At 39.0% G+C, this 20,981-nt stretch overlaps 2 protein-coding genes across 2 annotated transcripts in view; one reads left to right on the top strand and one right to left on the bottom strand.

Moving 5' to 3' along the window:
• The window catches only part of wdpcp (WD repeat containing planar cell polarity effector), an 87,543-nt gene extending 75,117 nt beyond the window's left edge, over positions 1–12,426 (bottom strand). Inside the window, exon 1 of the mRNA XM_087850043.1 lies at positions 11,845–12,426. The gene's annotated coding sequence lies outside the window, so the exon portion shown is untranslated. The remainder of the gene's footprint in view (positions 1–11,844) is intronic.
• Positions 12,193–19,063, top strand: mdh1ab (malate dehydrogenase 1Ab, NAD (soluble)). The gene is made up of 9 exons (XM_006783535.3): positions 12,193–12,491; positions 12,980–13,078; positions 13,457–13,553; positions 14,802–14,977; positions 15,253–15,375; positions 15,484–15,660; positions 16,768–16,881; positions 18,140–18,229; positions 18,509–19,063. The coding sequence occupies exons 1-9, from the start codon at positions 12,339–12,341 to the stop codon at positions 18,629–18,631; spliced, it is 1,152 nt and encodes a 383-aa protein (XP_006783598.2). The 5' UTR covers positions 12,193–12,338; the 3' UTR covers positions 18,632–19,063.
• Positions 19,064–20,981: the final 1,918 nt, after the last annotated feature.

A 20,981-nucleotide genomic window follows, 5' to 3' on the forward strand; every position in this document is an offset into this window, starting at 1 on the left:
TTTAGCTGGCAGTTGTCTGTCATGAGCATCACTGCAGGTGATGCGGGACTATGTGGAGACTGCAATGAACATAATCTACAGATTAAAACCAATTCTATGACAGCAGCTGTAATAATCAAACTTTATTCAGCTTGTCCAATTCATAGATTCTGAAGGAATTTAGTCAAAGATGGTGTTAAAATCTTAAATTTGATAAAGTATTTGGTAAAGGAAAACAAATTGCCCGTGAAGTTTAACTATAAAATCTTGGCATAATGGTATAATGGTATGACCGAAGTCACGAAGGCCAACAAATCAACACAGTACTAATATAAATATAAAACAGCAGTAGGAAAAGTATAGGTCCTCATCAGTGGATTTCTTGCTGTTGTTTAGGTAACAGGAATATCACTTGAGTGGTTAATCAAACTTAACAATTTCATAAAAACTACAAATGAAAAAAGAATAACTTTTTAACCAAATATTTCTGAATATATAAACAGTAACTAGGTTACTTTTTAAATTACCATGCTACCTAGCTTTTTTCTTAGACTATATATAGTACAGTTTGCCTTGATTTTAAAGGTGCCCAATAGAATCTAATGCTCTAGTGCAGCGGTCCCCAACCCCCGGGCCTCGGACCGGTACCGGTCCGTGAGTCGTTTGGTACCGGGCCGCGAGAGTTGAGGCTCAGGTGTGAAATGTATAGTTTTCAGGGTTTTTATCGGTTTTCAGCGTTATTTTGTTATTGTTTTTATCGTTTACTCGGTTTTCCTTGGTCTTTTCACGTGTGTTATGGATAAATTTTCTTTTTTTCGGTACCGGTACTAGTTTTATTTTGTTGTATTTATCCGCGACACCTTAAAGGCCGGTCCATGAAAATATTGTCGGGCATAAACCGGTCCGTGGCGCAAAAAAGGTTGAGGACCGCTGCTCTAGTGTCAACAGATAAACAAAAATAATAGAAGAATACTACAAACTACTAGGTGTTGTGGAACTTCAACATTAGTTGCTACTGTACAAACATAAGAAACATGCAAAGCCAAAGCAGACTATAGCTGTCCAAAAGTCAAGAACAAGAAACAGAAATGGGACAAAGTGAAAACTTCAGCAGGTAACGCTAAAGGTCTGCCAGCTGTCTGCAGTCACTTCCAAGCAGTTAGGGGTGGGGTGCTATCTTTGGTTCTTTTCCAGGCAAGCATCTCTGGTGAAAGTGCCCATCCCCTGTCAAGCAGTATAATGTTTTTGATATGAATCTATTCGATCTAATGAATCTAATCAGTAAGGATTATTTAGACCATAATCGAGCAGCCCTAAGTGGAAACCAGTTTCTTAATTTCTTTCTATACCTGTTCACCATTATCTGCTAGACGAAATGTTAAAATGTCCAAAAACTGCATGCATTTATGCATACGCATAAAAGCCATTACCTTGGTTACAAAGGGTTTGTATAATAAACAAAAAACCCCAGGTAAAGTTTGGCCTTTGTATCTCTACGGTTTTCTGACGCATTTTCAGCTTTCCATCAGCACAGAGTCTGATAATTTGCTGCCTGCAGTGAAGAGGTCAGTGAAACTGGTGAGGAGGTTTAAAATCAGAGTGCAAAATAAGACAACAGTGCACACACAAGTACGCACACACGTACACACACATTTGGCTATTCTCCATCTGACTGAGAGCCCAAGCATCCAGCCGTGCGTAAAAACAGCACTGTCCTGCCCAACACTCCTCCAAGAGTACAGTCATTATGGGACTGAATGGCATGGCCTGCACCCCATGACACACATGCACACACACGCGTGCGCACGCACACACATTTCAGTGTTGTGTTCTTTTAGACTCATGACCTATCTTTACTTCCCTTTGACACACACATGCAGTCTTACAGGTTCAGTTATACTTCAAGCTCGGGTCCTCTACCTGAGGCCTGGGAGCTTTTATATAAAGGGAAATTTTACAGCACTCATTTCTGTTGTACATGCAGGATCGTTGGGTCAAGTCATGTCTTGTCAGACCCTGTATCCTGTTTCCATTGAGCTTGACAGTTAAGAGTAGCACAGGGGCTGCACAGGACCCCGTGTTAAACACATTCACCCTGCAGTTAGCCCTGTCTGACTTAAAGAAAACAGCTCATCTTTCACATCAAACAGCTATACAAACTTTGACACACCTACAATTCAAAGTTTACCACAATTAGTTGAATAGCTACAGCTGACTGTCAACCATTTTTTCATCCTGTTTTAAACCCCCCCAAAAAAACTTCATGTTTCCATTACATATAATGCCATCTGTACAATTAGTAATTGCTCATCATTATGTGGGTAAGTTAAAAAGAACACTAGCAAAAGCCTTAAGTCTCAACTCCTTTAACAGTCTTTAACAAGTTGGACTTTTAACTACAGGGCCATTATTATTTGCATAAGTACAATTTAAGTATTTGCCATCATGCTCCTGGTAGACACCTATAATATAATACCCACTTACTAAGCAGCTAAATTATTGTCTAGATGTTCCATGTCACTCAAAAGCATCCAAAACACAAACCTTGCCATCCACAACTTTTCAGCTTTATGTGTGCCAGGCTAAGGAAAGGCTATACACATAGCCATGATTGGTAAAATAATTATACTATACTACTACTACTACTACTACTTCGCCTCCACTTTGTGTCACTACCAGTAATTTTACCTTTCATCATTTGAAGTCATCCAATGTCATGGACTTCCTGTGGCATATAAAAACCTAATAGATTTGCTTCAGCCAGTTTGCTTTACAAGTGAAGTCACAACTGTGATTGGTGGAAAGTGAAATTAGTCATCAGCTGTCCAATCAACTTAAAACCAGACTGAGTAAATACAATCCTATTTAAAATAATTATTTAACAGAATAAACAATATTTTATTCGCTTTACTTGTGATTTTCCTTGAGGGGAAGATCAAAAGCTCTTTGAGGAGTGCCAATATTTTTCTACACTGTATTTGAAACAGTGCAGATGAATCATGTGACTGTGGAAACAAGTTTCCCAACGCCATTCTCTATAATGTGTGACAGAACCTTCCCTTCACCCCCTTCTCTCCCATGCATGCCCATAGGCTTAACGTCGTCTGGGTGGGACGATCCCGCCGGCTCACTGTCGGCACGGCAACGAGTGCTATCCTGGCTAACATCTGCTGCACGACCCGGGGCCACTCAGAATGGGCCTTAATCCCCACACAGCCATGTTGTGGGGGAAAACATTCTTTCCTTTTAGAAAGAGCAGACAAACAGGGACAGGCGGTGTTGCTGGTAACCTGCAGGCAACTGGCCTCTTGGAAGGACCTGGAATGCTGTCGGTTACGTGGCCCCCAATTGTGCCACGGCCTATTATGGCTGTGCAGAGGGGTGTGACCGCCAGCATCGGCAGCAAGTTGCCATCGCTGGTCCAGTTGGATGGATTTGGATTTTGAAGTTAATGAAAGGTGGTGCGAGTGGGCTTGCTGGGGTGGGTCAGAGGGGGGTTTGTGAGCCAGACTTGTTATGCTAAAACAACAGTTGCATTGATAAAAACAAATGTGAACCACATTCCACTCTGTCCTCTCCTGTGCGAGCTTGCCACCACGTCAACTGGCTGTGGGTCCAGGATATTGTTGCTGCAGCATTTCTGGTCATCCTTCAGTGAGTTTTCCATGCGTTGGTTGCCGTCAACAGCAGAGAGAACAGGGAATAAGTTTTCAGTGAGGACCCAATGCACAACATGTGGCAGTTTAGTGCCCCCTTGTGGGCACGGTAAAGAGAAAAGGTGCTCTGGAAGCACATAAATACACCTACAGACACTTCTAGCAAGAATCATTCAAAGTCATAACACGACAAGTGAACAACTCTCCCCTCCGAAACAAGCCGAGCCATGATCCTTCATATTACTGTTTCTGATAAAGATCTTCTCTGAGGAAATGAAGACGGAGCCCCATCAATCAGTCCATCAATTGCTGTGAAATATGTATTTGTCTTAATATAGAGTTTGATTCCATCAAACCCATTTCACGGACCATTTCCCTATGCAAACACCTCTGGGAGAAAGAGGAAGGGAGATTGGCAGAGTGTGGGTGAGGCTTGCTCACAGGATGAAACACACCTCTGTGTACATTATGAGATTTAATTGAATAGTTCTGCATCAGTGCCAAAAAGTTACGTTAGTGTGTTTGCAGAGGTCTGTGTTCTTATTGATTGAGGGCTTAGTTGTTGTTTTTTTTTATATCATCATCATCATCATCATCACCACCATCATCATCATCATCATTTTCACAGCAAGCCAACATAATCAGAGTGCTTCTCAGGTTTCAATCACAGACAGTGAAAGCAACCAGCTCAAGAAATAGCAAAGTTATGACAGTCTTGTATTTTTGATTAGTTTTGTTTTCAAGTCAGACCTTTCTGTAAGTTTCCACTTAAAGCTGTTTTGCCCATTTCAGTTTAGTTAGAAAATGTTTAGCTATAGCTCAGTTTTTTTTTTTTTAAGTTTTAGTCTAAATTATGCAAGAACTGACATTTGTCAGGGCGAGATTTAAGAACCTCAGAACAACACCTGAAACTCACAAATTAGAAAATTATAGCTGTTACTTTGTGGGTTAGATGATGCTCAGAATTATGATCATTTTTGTTTTTTGTTTTTGGGAGCGCATATGTGAGGATGGATGACTGCAGACCAAATCTAAAGGGAGCAAATAAAGTAACCCAAACCTGAACATACATGTTTACTTATACCAAACATGTAGTTTAGTATGGTGACATTTCCTCTACATTTCATATTAGTTTTGCAAGTGCACAAAATCTTTAAAGTTAGGGGTTTGTTTGTTTTTTCTAAATTTTTGTTTTGTATTAATTTCACATAAATCAAATGTTTTTACACACCGATTTAGCTTTTACTTGAAAATATATAGGCCCGGACCTACAGCAGTTCAAGTGCAGATAATGGGAGGGAAATATGAAGTTAACATAAATGATTTTTATGTAGGGGAATTAAAAAATTTGCTGGTACTATTATATTTACAACCATTTAATTAAACTTCAATTAGGATAATTTTTTATTGTAAATAAAAGATTCAAATCAGTGGGGTCAGGGGAAGAACGTTAATTATCAGCGATTCAGAAGATCTGATTCACTCTATTTTATTTATCACAAAACAAAAGACTGTTTTTTTTTTTTAACTTTTAAAGCTAAAGCATAAATCATATGTGGAATGATTAAGTTGCACTTTTAGTAAAAACTACACAATTAAAAAAAAAGTTGAGAACAAATCTGGGTGTAGGATTCGAGCATTCATACATGACCTTTACAGCTTCTTTTTAACCATTTGTCTCTCTCTGTTTGCCTTTATGTGCCATGTTACCAGACCTTTAATATTTTATGTCCCACAATCCTTGCTTAGACGTCACCTTCTACATTAGGTAATCTACCTCATTAACACCATTTACATGTACCCCTTTTCACAAACGTATGCTCTTTTTATACAGTGCTAACAACCCCAGTATATCATTAAATAATTGCCATTTTAACTTTTTTTCTTAATTGTCCTTACTTGTTTTACTTCATATTTTAAATTGTATTTCATCATATGGGTTTAAATGATGCATTGAATGTGTCTTGTATAATTTGTGTATATAATTGTGTATAATTTGTATTTTTTTTTTTAATCCACACCTTCTTGCTTGAAGCACATGTGGCTGCTAACTTTCCTAAACTTTCCTTGTATATTTTTTGGAATAGGTTTAGACAATGCACTGTTGCAAAAATGGTTTTCATGTTTAAGACAACTGAGCAGTGCCGTGTTACGGCGTGGGTCTAGATTAAAAAAGAAGTCTGAATCCCTTTTCATGTCAAATTCCAGTAAAACTGACAGCTGTTCCCATTCTGCTGCCAGCCTGCTGCAGCAACAAGTGCTTTTGGATAGTCTTCAATACAAATCCATCAGCAGCTTTTTCCAAGTGCTGCGTGAAGAGTCATCTATGACTTACAGGTAAACTGTAGCCATATACTGACATCTAGTGAATTATTATGGTTACTGCAAATAATATCCCAACAGGATGGGGCCACACAAGTTCAAACAACACAGCACCTGCATGCATTACAGTGTGTAGACAAATAATGGAACAAACATCATCTGCTGCATCTGATCTAAAGCTTCATCAATTAATCTAAGACAGAGACATGACACTGCAGAGACAGATATGCCAACAAGTAAGCAAGGTGATGGCACGAGGATACAGAAATTGAATATGATGGGAGATAACAGTGACAGTGATGTAGTTATCTGCTGCGTATGTGTGCATGTGCACTCGTGTGAATGCAGCCTGCTATCTCACGGTGTCTGGCGGTTCACTGTGAGGGCTATTTGGTCTAGCAGCGCAGATAAGAGGGTGATATAGAGGCCGGTGGGTGTGCTGGCTATCAGCCTCCCATGTAACAGGGTCACTCAGGTGCACTATGCGGGGACAAGTGGAGGAGCAGAATAAGGGGAGATAAAGTAGAAGAGGACAGAGCGGGTGGAGATGAGGGAGGTGAACAGGTGAGGGAACAAAAAAAGAGGAGGTGATCGAGTGGACAAAGGAAATGCTGACAAGCACTTATCCAGATTTTGAAATGTACTTTGTATGTGTGGACATATATGTTCATAAAATCTAGACATCACTGAGAGTGGTCACACTGCACATGTGTGAGTGTGTTTTTGTGGTTTAAGATTTGTGCACGGGGAAACTTTAACACCTCTATTTTTCTTTTGGTGCTCTGGTTTCACCTGGCGTGCACACACACACACACACACACACACACACACACACACACACACACACACACACACACACACACACACACACACACACAGAGAGAACATCAGCCTGCTCTGCAAATAAACTGGCACCAGATATTATCATGTGTGCTGCTGCTTTTCTTGGTTTCATTCCGATTTCCTTTTAACAAAGAAAAGTATGCTAATCCCCTCATGTCAACCTGACTGTGGAGACTGCCATGGTAATAAACACGGGAGTGACAGCAACAACAAACTCCTCTGAATATGCGCAGTCATCACGGTCACGTGGCATGTCATTATAAACTTTTGGGGGATTTTGGATGATTTCAGTGGGTCAACGAGTTTGACGCTGTAGGTTAGCTGAAAGGCAGGTGAATATCCTGTAAACAACATTATCACTGAGTTAGCAAAATATGGAGTTACTTCTAAATCAAGCAGGTAAAAGAAATACAACAAGGCAATGCTGACAAATTTCAGTAACAGTGTGATTTTGACCTAATTCACATAAAAGTTAATTAGCCCTAATATTAAACAATATTAAAAACACCCGATCGCACAGAGGTATGGAGTGGAACGCATGATATTAATGGCTTAACGGGGTATATTGGGCTTAAAATCAAAGTTTTCATTGGGTCAGAAGTGATACGGTAACTTATGCTGGACACAGACTAGACTGAAGCAGGTTAGCTCAGAGTTTTGATTTAAAAGTCAGCTGCAAATACCACATTTTGAGGAAAACTTTTAATTATGCTTTTAATTATAACTATGAACCATATTCAGTCAAAAAAACTTTCACTTTGTGAAAATGATATTTGTGTCTTTTTAATGAGTCCAACCTGAATCCATCAAGATTTAATGTCTTTCATACATCAAATGAACCGTTTCTGAGTTCTAGTGGGCATCTGTAAGAGGGGGAAATCCATCAATCAATCCACTGAGAGGTAAAATACTTGTATTAACTTATTAATTCTCAACAAATTTGCATTATTAGCTTTGCTTTTATTTATAAAGCTTATACAGTTAAGCCCGTGGTTTAACTTAAAGCACACATGAATGCAGCGGTCAAAGATTTCAGAGCATTACACTGCTTCCATTCATCCCCCCCTCCCTTCCCCACAGTGCATCCTGCTTCTATCTCAGGTACAGCGGCATATATACCCCCCCCCCCCCCCCCCCCCCGAAATCTCACTCGTTCATGTTAAAAATAAAAGACAAGTGAAGAAAAACAACTATATGTAAATAAGTAGACCATACAATATCTCACTTCTTAAAAAACTAACATAATACTATACAAACATTGTGTTTAAACAGCAGCCCTACACAAAGGTAAGCTGTGAAAACCTGTTTGTCCCTTTCCGATATCATTCAAAGACACAAGTACCTATCACGCAGAAGGGTAAAAATCTTCCTGGACCTCAGAGGAGCACTGCCAGGTTGCAGCAGCTGCTTCAAACAGCTATGAATCAGGCTATCAAATGCAGAGCCTTTTGAGAAAAGAAGCATTGGTGTAGGCCTCTGTCACTAGCAGATGGGGCAGATTTAGGCTTTGGATAGAGAATTGGTGGTGCATTGGGTTAATCTTGTGCCTTAGGCTTTACAGACACTTTTGGACTGAGGAAAATATGTGAATGTAATTTGATTAATTATTTTGACCCTTGTCCATCAGTCGCTAGACCGCTGTCAAGCAAGATTTCAGCTTTGCAAACTTTAGTCTGCAGCTGTGTGCAATCAAACATTATTGCAATGGAATAATAATTACAAAAATGTATCTTTAAGACAGTAAACTGGTATGAGGAGTATAAGATCGCTTTTCACTTCCAATTCCTATAAGATGATAAAAACTATTTTGCCACAGAAGTATGGATGAAGAATATGTCCACGTATTTGAGATGTTATTGATTGGTGCTGGACAAATTTATCCATTCATTCATCAGTCAAACACGTCTATTCATTGCAGTCTGTCTCTAATGTGGATAAAACTCCTGATGTGTTTGTTCCAGTGCTTTGTTGCAGTTGTAGTTTACTTACTTAAAACCTTCTGCCCAGTTCCCAAACCAGCTCGATGGAGTTTAAGTCTGGAGAAATCATTTGAAACCTACTGTTTTTTCTGGTCTTGGTTTAGGATGAAGTTCTGACCTGAAAGTCAATCCTTTGTTGCTTTACCTTTTCTCACAATTCACAATAGCACAGACTACAGCACTAGTTTAATAATACATCAGCGAGCGTAGTGGTCACACTGCCATTATACAGACAGATGATAACTTAAATTGAATTGCTTCATTTTCAATTTAAAAAAGGGGGAAAACTGTGATGTCCTAAAGCTTTTGACATCAGTACGCCACTTTGTCATCCCTTACCCGTCTAAATACGCCTACTCCTATCTACAAATAACCAATACAATCCCAAATATCAAAAAACAAACCAAAACAAATGTGCTCAAACTATCAATACCTCAATCAGAATAATATACACTCACTAGTCACTTTATTAGATACACATGTTCAACTTCTCATTTGCCCAAAATATCTAATCCGCTAATCACATGGCAACAACCCAATCCGTTTAGACATAGACAATGGCTGATCTCCTTTAGTTCAGACCATGCATCAGAATGCGGTAGAAAGGTGATTTATTCCTACAGAATTACAAAATTGGATATATAGGGTTTGTAAAACACTGCATGCTTTGGTGAATCTTAATTTCTGTTTCAACATTTGGACAGTGTGATCAGAACTTCCTGAAAATAAAATACAAACCATCTCATATCACCAGTTCAGGCTGCTGGTGGTGCTTTAATGGTGTTATGGGATAATGGGAATATTTTCTTTGCACATGCCCTTGGACACTGAGCAAACACCACATCCTACTTGAGCATTGTACCCAACTTCTAAATACACTGGTTTCCTGAACATAACAGTGAGTTCACTTAACTCAAATGTTCTCAACAGCCATCAAATCTTGAGATGTAGTTCATAAAACACAGTGGTGTTTGGACTGGATCTAAGCCAAAACACCACTTTTGGATTGGTGTGGAATGGGAGCATGACATCATGGATGTGCAGCCAACAGAGAAAAATCAAGAATTAAGGCAATTCTGAAGGTAAAAGAGGTCCAACCTGATATTGTATCAAAAAGTGATTAGGGAAAAAATAAAACTGAATTGAACTGAACAGTTTAAATATGTATATCATTTTTTGATATGATGCATTTACTAGCAAAGTGTCTAAAAACAGGGGCTGTGAATGTAATTGGTATTCAGTTTAGTCTGGAGTAAGTCTGATACCATTCAGGTGTAACAGTATCTCATTTGCTTTTTGTTCAAGTCATGTAATGAGTGTGTAATGAAGCCATAAAATATTGATGCCCACGCTCAACCAACCGATCAACTTAAAACAAGATAGCAGAAAGAAACACTTCCCTTCCTGAGGAAGTACAGGTGAGGAGAATCACAACAGGAGACTCGTTTAAAACAGATCATAACTTATATTCAAGCACAATTTAAATATAATGGGCAAATAACGACACATTTAAAGACTTTCCTTTAAAAAATACTTCACTCTGTCATACCTTGGCTATGATTGGCCCAGACGATTACTTTAAAGGCAAAAAACTACAAAAAGAATTTACATAAAGAACCATTAAGATTATGTTAGCACAACTACAACTGAAGAACAATTTATGCTTAAAAAAATGCAACCTTTCATTTTATAAATTTCTGTTATATATTTAAAAAAAAAAAAAATCGTCAAAAAATGTATCTGTCCAGCTTCAAAATCAAAAATACACTTTTTATAAGATATTTTAGTTACTGTATGCTATGCTTGGCACAACCCTGCTGCCAATACTTCAGTCTGAAACGTTGATTTTAAAAGTATTATTCAATAAATCTTTGACCATTAGATTAAAGATAGTCACCCTCATACTAAATACCCAACGTTTCAGTAGTCAACCCTTATTAGGAATTTCAGCATTTATTTTGAAATCTTAAAAATACTATTCATTACAAAGCCAACAGATTAAACCCTTTTATGCAGAATGGATATATGAAAATCCAAATTGTCACTAGGTGTGAAAGTGCGAGTGAATGTGAGCGTGAATGGTTGTCTGTCCCTATGTGTTGGCCCTGCGACAGACTGGCGACCTGTCCAGGGTGTACCCCGCCTCTCGCCCTATGACAGCTGGGATAGGCTCCAGCGCCCCCCGCGACCCTGAAAAGGATAAGCGGAAGCGAATGGATGGATGGATGGATGGATATATGAGTTTGAATTTGTAGATTAGAAAAAAATGTTCAGGTAAACAGAAATGTTTTTCTCAATAAAATATTACTTTGTTAACACGTGTTTGTATCCTTTGCTTTATATGTATTTAACATAGTGACGCAAAACAGGTAATTGACAGATGTGAGCTCTGGAACCTAATGCACTGTGACAGTCAAGGATAAATGTAGTTATATAAAAGGAAGGAAACCTAAATTAATTAATATTATTTTGGTTACACGGGTAACAAGGTTGCATTGACTCAGTCTAGTCAGAAAATACTACAAGGGAAAAATGCTAAATGTATCAAAGAGGTCTGACTTTTAGTTGACCCATATTGTTAACACACAACTCAATCGTGTCATTTCGTCTTTTTTCGGGACTGTCTTGGTTCTGTCTTTTCCCTTTCCAGACTGAATAGGTTTCAGTATCAGGGTTGTGCATATACGGTGGGACAAAATTTGGAGAGGATAATTATTGTTCTGAGTTATTGCTGTATTATAGGAGCAATATGTCAACAAACACAGAAAAGCAATAACAACAAAAGATTTATAACGTATTTTAAGTATTTTAACTGTTGACACGCAGGGGGGAGGCTGTTTTGCATTTTAAATATTGTGGGACCACTTTTTCAACTACTAGGTTTACATTTTGTCCCAGTGCAGGTTTAATTTACACAACAAATAAATGTTCTAGTATTTTGTGCATGAATTGTTTTCAAATTCATGTGAGAAACAGAAAATATCCTGCAATTGTAGAATGGTCCATAACACCGCCGCCATGAAGGAAACGGGGATATCGAAAGAAGCAGGTTATTAACAACTCACCTCAATTATCTCATTGACGAGGGCTGCAGCAGTGTCTGTTCTTTCTCCACCCGATTGACTTCAGCGTTTTCTTAAACTTAATAGCTACTACAAAACTTTCATACTGACTGTTCACTACAGATAGATAGCTACTAGCATTAACCTAGACTTACGAACTGTACTATACCCCGATATATAAAGATAGTCTCACCTGATCATCTCACTGCTCTGCCAAATTAACTGCACCATCTGTTTTTCTGTGCATCTGTTTGCTAAGCTAATGACAAACTGCACTCACGCTACTAGCAAGGTCGCTAAGCAACGGTAAGCGAATCTTCCAAGGCTATGCTAACCAGCTAGCACAGTAAATATCGATATCATGGAGAAGCCTTTTTTATAGCATCGGTAACGATACTGCAGTCTGTAGGATTGTTTATTTGCTTGCTAATACCTTTCTTGTTGAAGCTGGCTTATTTATGTGGCATTTGAAAAATACCTAAAAGACTACACAAACGATGAAAACTACAACTACATGGATCCTCAAGCTGCCGTTTGGCGATTGTAAGTGTCGTAATCAAAAGAGCTTAAATACGAGTGACCTCTGGCTTGAGCCACAAGTGGGAGAAACAGAGAAGCGTGAGGGACGTCTTGCTTGTCTTGGCAGTATGGTGAGTAGATACAGTAAATCTGTTGGTTAACTTTTTTTTTTCTGCACTGGAGATGAAACTGTTGATATTCACCCTGCTAATGCAGGAAATTCACAAAGTAAGGTATGCGTTGTTTCTAGCTCACGGCATGACGCAGCCAACCAAAGGACTCAAAAGTTGACTTTATTTAAAAAGTCTCCTTTCGTGTCAAAGTCACGTGACACTTTTCTTATTTTGGTTATTTTAAACTGATGCTATCGAATAAATGTCAAAGATGGCGATGAACCTGATCCCCCCCCCCCAAGTATATACTCATTTGTTATGCAACCCTAAGTCGTGTCTGCAGGCACAGGTCTATTTTTGAACCCACCCCCCGCTTTACTAAATCTTTTAGACAAGAATGGACACCCAGCCCACGTGCAGTTCCAGTTAAACTTTCATGCGTGTCTTATGAGAGAATTCAATGCTGTGATTGTTAACAGCAGATTTCTTCACTTTGTGTCTTGCAGGCTGAGCCTATTAGAGTTCTGGTGACCGGTGCTGCTGGGCAGATTGCCTATTCCCTGTTGTTCAGCATTGCCAAAGGAGATGTGTTTGGCCAAGAGCAGGTAAAGAAGGGTTTTGCCCTGCGCTTGTTAAACACTCAGTTCCTTCTGCCTGTCACCAGGCGCACCCATAAAACGGACAGCTGGGAATGTCACAAATTTTCCAGGTCATATTTGGGATGACATTGCACATACTGTATGTTGTTCCTTTGGAAATTGATCAGGTTACACTAGCTTATTCATGACCGCTCAGATCAACCTGGACTGTCCTTGAAGTGAATGAAGCGGATCTTGTGCCAAGAGCACTTGATCCAATTGGTACATGGCTTAGGTCTTCCCATGCTGTCGCAGAGAACTAAGTCTCCCACTGACATGTAATTGTATACAGGGGTTATTATGCAATTGCATTTAAATTCAGTTATTTCCTTTTTCTTCTGGCAGCCAATCATTTTGCTCCTGTTGGACATCACCCCCATGCTGCCGGTCCTGGAAGGTGTAGTCATGGAGCTGCAGGACTGTGCCCTTCCACTTCTGAAAGGTAGTCCTTTAATAATTGAGCAATACCAGTTTTGTTTTTTTATTTGTGTGTTGTTGTTTGTTTTTGTTTAGGCATTTTTTCTTTTTTTTGACAAACTGGATATTTGAGAGCAGAAGTAGCTAAATTATCTTTTTTGTTTTTTCTTTTCTTTGCTTTCAGCCTTTTCTATTGTTAATAATAGAACTGCCTGTGATACTTCAATACACTTAAATAAATTCTTAAACGACCATATGACAAATGAGATCTGCTGTTCCAACTCACGCTCAATCTTCCCATCGTTCATGAAAAGAATGCCTTGCTGGAGGCAAACAATGGTGTTTTTATTCTTTTTTTGTTTTTATTTCCATTTATACAGATACCATTTCTTCATGTGTGGATTTTTATTTTATTTATTTATTTTTTGGCAGAGGTATCACCTTGTAAATGTTTTAATCCACCTTTCCTTCTATACCTACATATCCCAACATATGATCCATGAGCAGACGTTAGCTAATAAGAGGAACCTACACCCTTTTTGTTGGGGGTGGATGGTTTTTCTTGAATGCTTTAAAGATTTTGTTTGCACAAATGGGCTCGTTTTCTTGTATGGACCCAGTTTTTTGTTTGTTTTTTGTTTGTTTGTGTGTTTCGTTCCTGCTGTCATGGACTCAGTCATGAGGCGCCACTATGTGCCATCTCCATTGTGACCTGGAATTTTTACTTTGCAATGGTGCTGTCCTTTGCTTTTGTTTGCACGGGGGCTGAAAGAGGCCCCTGTATTAGCCAGCCACGATGCAAAGACAACACCTCATGCACATCAAGACAAAGATAAATGCAGTTCTCATCAAACTGGTCACCATTTTTCTAAATCTTATGACTGCACTTTAGAGTGATGCTTTGTCTCAAACAATTAAAAAAAGAGTCAACACGGTAAATGTCAGATGCACAACACAAACAGGAAGGACTTCCTGTGGACCTCATGTTCTTTTATTATAACAGTTTTAGGGAGTGTGTGTGAGCAACTTTTACTCATGCAACTTTTATCAGGAGCTGACACAATGTTCCCATATTGCAGTAAAGATCTGATGTGCCATTAATTTAAAATGAATTCATTTTTTTCCAATTGTCACATTTGATTTGACTGCTTCCCTTCAGGGGGAAACAAATTCCACTATGAACTTAATAATCCCTCTCAAGGTTCAAAGTTGACAAATTGCCAAAGAGTAAGGTATTAAAAACCTATTGGCAATTAATTTTCTCCTTCTACAGAGATCATACCCACTGACAAAGAGGAGGTAGCCTTCAAGGACCTGGATGCAGCCATCTTGGTGGGCTCAATGCCCAGAAAGGAGGGTATGGAGAGGAAGGACCTCCTTAAAGCGAATGTGGCCATCTTTAAGAGCCAGGGAGCTGCCCTGGATAAATATGCCAAGAAGACTGTGAAGGTAATTAGAAGCATATTTTCTGATGTAAAACACTCCCTTCCTGTCAAGTGAGCAAATTTGAAAGAAACTTCTCAGCCTCTGCCAAATAGAAATGCTTCCTAAACATTTTGTGCTTCTGGGGAAAATGGCAAAATCTTAATGAAGTATTTTCTGATGCCAAAACATTTTTCCCTTCTCGGTGTTGCATAATACAAGTCTGCTCGATTTACTCATGATAGTAATAAGACATAAAATCTGCATGGCATATGTTTTTAAATTGGTTTATGTGTGTTCAGGTGCTGGTTGTGGGAAACCCTGCCAACACCAACTGTCTGGTTGCAGCAAAGTCTGCTCCCTCTATCCCCAAAGAGAACTTTTCCTGCCTCACCCGTCTGGACCACAACCGGGCTCGCTCTCAGGTACGGTCCTCTCACTTCTTTCACTTTCTGATGGCGGTCTCAGACGTTTGGCAGCCACATTGTTAATCTTGGCTGACTGCAAACCTGACTTTTCTTCGTATCCTGTAGGTGGCAATGCGCTGTGGTGTTCCAGCCACTCAGGTGAAGAATGTGATCATCTGGGGGAACCACTCCTCCACACAATACCCAGATGTTCACCACTGCAAGGTCAACATGTCCGGCAGTGAGCTGACCTGCTTTGATGCAATCAAGGATGATGATTGGCTTAAAGGAGATTTCATTACTGTAAGTTGATGATTTCTAGATGAAAGCATGATATTTTATAGCTGGAGTGTACTCGCACTCGGATGCTTTTGGCTGTGCTTGAGAAAAGGCCCATAATATGATCCTCATATTTTACTTTATTGTTCTTCTATCTTTTCTTTATCCTGATGCTCCTAATAAGATTAATGGTTCTGAACATTAGTGGTTACATTTGTGGTTTAACAATGCTCTTTTTTTAAATTTGCACAATGGTCAGTTTTCCAGTCGCTGTTCATGCGGGCAGATGTCAGTAAGACATGAAGTCCCTTTTTTAGGCTGAGCTGATGTACTCACCTGTTTTCCAAGTCCATTTGAACTGCAAAATTATTCATCTGTATAAGCTAACGGTCTAATTTTATGTGGTTATAGGTTTGGAGTTCAGTTTTTCAAATGCCACATTTATTTTGGAGCCTTGAGCACCACTGACAAAATTTAAGTGATAATGGCTACAGAGAAGTCAGCCTTGAGCTTGCTCTAAAGACAAACTATAAGTACTTGTATGAGGCCCCTTTTCTGCTAGCAAACATGTAATTTTCCTTCAAGCAAAATATTTTCTGGGAGACATTCAAAAACATGTTTGGTTTTTTTTGTGAACCAAAAAACTCAAAGATTTGCAGACTGGTCAAAAATCCTCAGGGTGTGTTTCCAAAACCTCCAAAAGTCATATTTGTTGGGTCTATCCTGGGTTCTTTCTGGTAGGTATGCCTGGAACACCTTACCTAGAAGGTGCTTGTCTCTAATCTTATTCTTCACACATTTTGTAGCAATACCCTATGTTCCTGTCCTTACCTGACAGCTTCACTGTCATGATCAGCTCTCTTCATTACAACAATCTCTGCATCGCTACAGACAGTGTACCGGTCCTTGTGTCAATCTGCCACTTATGAGAACAAGATTATACCTTGTTGCTTGCAGTGTGCAGCACATGTAAAGCAGATATTTGGGGGACAGTAAGTATAGTAGTAGGCAGGGGCAGCATTTACATGAGTCCAGTTGCTAAAGAGAACTGATTCTCAAAATCAAACTTAGTCACAGAGCTCAATAACACTCCTGCATTTTCATTTAATGGCCCATGTTCTTACTTTGCAGACTGTGCAACAGAGAGGTGCTGCAGTCATCAAGGCCAGGAAACTTTCTAGTGCCATGTCTGCAGCCAAGGCCATCTGTGACCACATGAGAGACATCTGGTCAGGCACCCATGAGGTAAATCCTACATCTGTTTGTTAGTGGCATGGACATTCAAGTTTGTGAATGCGATAACTGGAATGGGGGGATGTAGGCTTTTCATATTGATACCATAGGTGCATCTACTAAAAATCTCAGATGAGTTTAAAACTCAAGGTCAAAGGTCCTCACCGAGGATTTTCAAGTTTACACCATAAGTGCGTTTGCTAGAACACGGAGGGGTAGCACTGGTGACCACCATTATTTTTGACATGTTAGGATGATGCCCCCTTTGCACCATTGATATTAATTTGCAACTAATTTGACAAACTGTAGGTTCCTAAATCTAACAAGATCCTATACTCAAGATGCACTGTAGCAAATTAGATTATTTTTCATTTATTTATACTTCCTTCATCGTAGCAGAACGATTGAGTTTATAAACTTGGATTTTTCTCTGTGTGAAAACAAATCAAAACACTAGAAAAAGATACAAGAGAACTCCAAGGACACCAAAATGGATCACTACAAACCACTGAGTATTCAGTCTGGTCACTGGCCAGATGTGTCTGCGGCAAGTAAATGCAGAAAGAATGTCCTGTGTTCTGGACACAGACTTTGCATTCATTTCACAGATGGTTACTAGTCTGCACAGACCTTTGCACAGTAGTACGTGTCTGTCTGTCGTTCGTTCGACCAAAATCTGCATTCTACTATACTTGTGAGAACCAGCAGTCACTTGTGAGGACACACAACCCGGTCCTCACATATTTAAAGGCATGTTTGAGGCTCAAAATGTGGTTTTAGTGTCAGGGTTACAATTAGGTTATGGTTAGGTTTAGGGTAAGGGTCAGGATTAGGCATTCATTTTTGATGGTGAGGGTAAGGGGCTAGGGAAAGCATTATGTCAAACTTGGACAAACGGTCGTTGTTTGTTTGTTTTTTGGGTTTTTTTTTTTTTTTGTCGTGGTCAGCTCAGGTTCACACCATAAACAAACTGCTCTGGAGTTCACTTGGAACTGTATCAAGACCACTTCCTCCAAAAGGTTGTGGTGCGGTTGTTTTGGTCCACACCTGAGTGCCATTACTGTGTTTTAACCAGCACACATGAACCTCACCAAAGGGCTAAAACAAACCAGAGTTTGATTTAAATGGACTAAATACTGCAGGTGTGAAAACACCTTCAGATTTCTGACAGGTTACATATGGTTCTATTGTCAGTGATGCAAAGTATTTGGAAAGGCTGCATTTTATTTCAAATTCACTTTTAATTAGTTTTTTTTTTTTCCTTTTTAAGGGTGAGTTTGCCTCTATGGGTGTTTACTCAACTGGCAACTCCTATGGAGTCCCTGAAGACCTAATCTACTCATTCCCTGTCCAGATCCAGGTAAGCCTCGATCTCACTTTCTCCATTCTTCTAGCAGCTAGCATTTTCTTTTCAGTGCAGCTTAAGACTAGCATTACCCTCCATTGTCTTTTTTTGGATGTGGATTTCATATTGAATAGGGTTTTTGTTTTGTTTGTTTCTTTTTAAATTAAAGTTTGCATTAAATTAAACTTTGGGGATTTCTAGAAACATTATAGATCAAAGAACAAAACTGAAGGTGCTTCTTTTTTTTTTTTTTTTTTTTTTTTTTTTTTTTTTTTTTTTTTTTTTTTTTTCCAGAACAAGACCTGGAAAATCGTGGACAGTCTGGCAATCAATGATTTTTCCAAATCAAAGATGGATGCCACTGCAGCTGAACTGGTGGAGGAGAGGGACACAGCTGTGGCTTTCCTTGGAGTATGACTAGAGCCTGCACAGCAGCACTTAGACAGCCTCAAAACTCCAGATGCACGCCTGTGATGAAGCACTCCACCAGCCCCTCCATTACTGTGTGCTTGTGTGTGAGCGAGTCGGTGCTTATGGGTGTAAAGTTGCATTTGTATGTCAAACGATGTGAATCTGATTGTTATTGTTATTCAAGATCACAAAAACGTGTCATACTTTTGACAACATATGACTGGCTAAGTTCAAAAGCAGTTGTTGTACGTCATGATACACAAGTATCACTCACCATAAGTATACAGTACACTGAAACTCCACTATACCGGTTAAAGCTCTCTCCATTGTTTTTTCCCTTTATTGATTATTACATGGATCCTTTTTACAGCTAGTGAAGTCCTAAAACACTGGAATATTAATGCTGAAACAATTAAAAATTAATAAAAAAAAAAACAATAGGTTGTCTGATTATTGATTTCCATACATGGATGCTGTCATTTTTCCAGGTTTTGGCAATACAAGCCTTGAGTTGGTAAACTTCAGCCACTAAACCTATGCAGATTTGTTTTTGTTTGTTTGTGGGGGGGAGGAGAGAGTTCCTACCTGAGCCACAACCTTTTAAAGCACTCACAATAGGCCGTTTGAATCCCCTAGGTTACCAGATGGGCCTCGATGAGTCAATTTTGTTTAAGTATAATTTGATGCAAATGCTCGATCAGTTTGTGATCTGTAGTTGTGTAGTGTAGTATATTTAACATATTATGTATGTGTATATAAAGTAACTAAAATTGGGTCCTATTGCCACATTTAAATGGTGTATTAACATTAGTTATGCATGCATATTTTTATTATGTGCCATTTTGCATGGTGAGTAATTTGAGGTATTTTTGAAAGCTCTGTTTGGACTTCAGTAGTTTTCTGTTTTCCTATAGGCACAACCTGATTGTGATGGAGTCGAGACAGATGGGGTCCTGATAAAATATACAGTTAACTTATTAAGACTTGACACATGTGGCTCACAGGAGATCCACTGAAACCCAAAGACTACCATCAGAGCAGGAGCTGAAATTGCAGTTAAAATGAGTGTGGAAAGACTGTAGCTTGCCATGACAGTGGCATGCAGAGTAGCGTGGAGACTGTTACCATTATTCCATTACAGAGATTATACCTTGTTGCTTGCAGTGTGCAGCCCAGGTAAAGCAGGTACTTGGGGGACAGTAAGTAAAGTAGTGATTCACTTACAGTGAAATGACACAGTTTCACCAGGCAGGGGCAGCATTTCCTGTTTTATTTTTTACTCAGTTACTGTATGAAGAGTTATTATGTAACATCTGCAATTAATAAATTCTCAGCGGATCACTGAGGATAAGCGTTAAATGGGGCAAATCTACCAAAAACAGTCACCACTCCCATATCAACTGTTTCATTTTGAAAATCCTAGTTAAAGTACTCGTTTTAATCTTTACATTAAATTTACATGAAAAAAAAAATCATTCGCCGGTGTTTCATAGATGTCACACATGTCAATGTGAACACGTTACTTCTTTTTCTTGATATCACTTATTTTCAATATTATGAGTAGGGCTGTGCGATATGACCAAAATCTCATATCCCGATATAAGACATCTATCGTCCCGATAACGCCCGAAATCACAAAAATTCTACTTTTTTTTGTAAATTCTGTGAATCTCGGGCAGCTCGACTTGCATAGTGTTTCCAGCTGGGCGTCGTGTACCTGGAGTCGAGTGTTGCATGAAACTATACATTTTTAAGTTGTAACACCGTTTTCTTTGTGAGTATTTATTACACAGTGTGCTGCGGGAAAAAGCCTGTTCTAACGTTTGAGTCTAAGGTTTACTTTTTAGCACCTGGCGGCTCTTTTTTTGCTTCTTATCCGAAAATACTCTGCATACTCTTTCACGTGATTCAGTTTATTTTGAAAAGTCTCAACAGGATCTTCAGCTTTATTGTGAAAGGTTTATGTGAAAAATAAACAATCCGACACGTGACGCGATGGTTTTACCGTCGTTGTTGCTAAAGTCAACGCATAAATACAGGCGCTTGTCCGTCCGTAGTGTGGTTATATTAAATATAAGAGAGAGAGAACTTTAAGAAATTAATGTAGCCACTACAGTGACCATCAAAACGATGAAAAAATATTGCCGTAAACAGTTTATTTTGCGACACCACGAAATAAACGATAGCGTAAAATTAAACGATAGACGTTTTTATATTGTCATCCAATATATATCGTTATATCGAAAAAGCCCTAATTTTGAGCTATCTTCAATCAGACATTGCCAGAAACATCGCACGTTGCAGAATCCTATTGGCTGTTAAAATCACGCACACAAAAACAGCTTTTGTCATTGGC

The sequence above is a fragment of the Neolamprologus brichardi genome, chromosome 13, assembly GCF_056152115.1.
Source record: "Neolamprologus brichardi isolate AB-2024 chromosome 13, ASM5615211v1, whole genome shotgun sequence".
NCBI lineage: Eukaryota > Metazoa > Chordata > Actinopteri > Cichliformes > Cichlidae > Neolamprologus > Neolamprologus brichardi.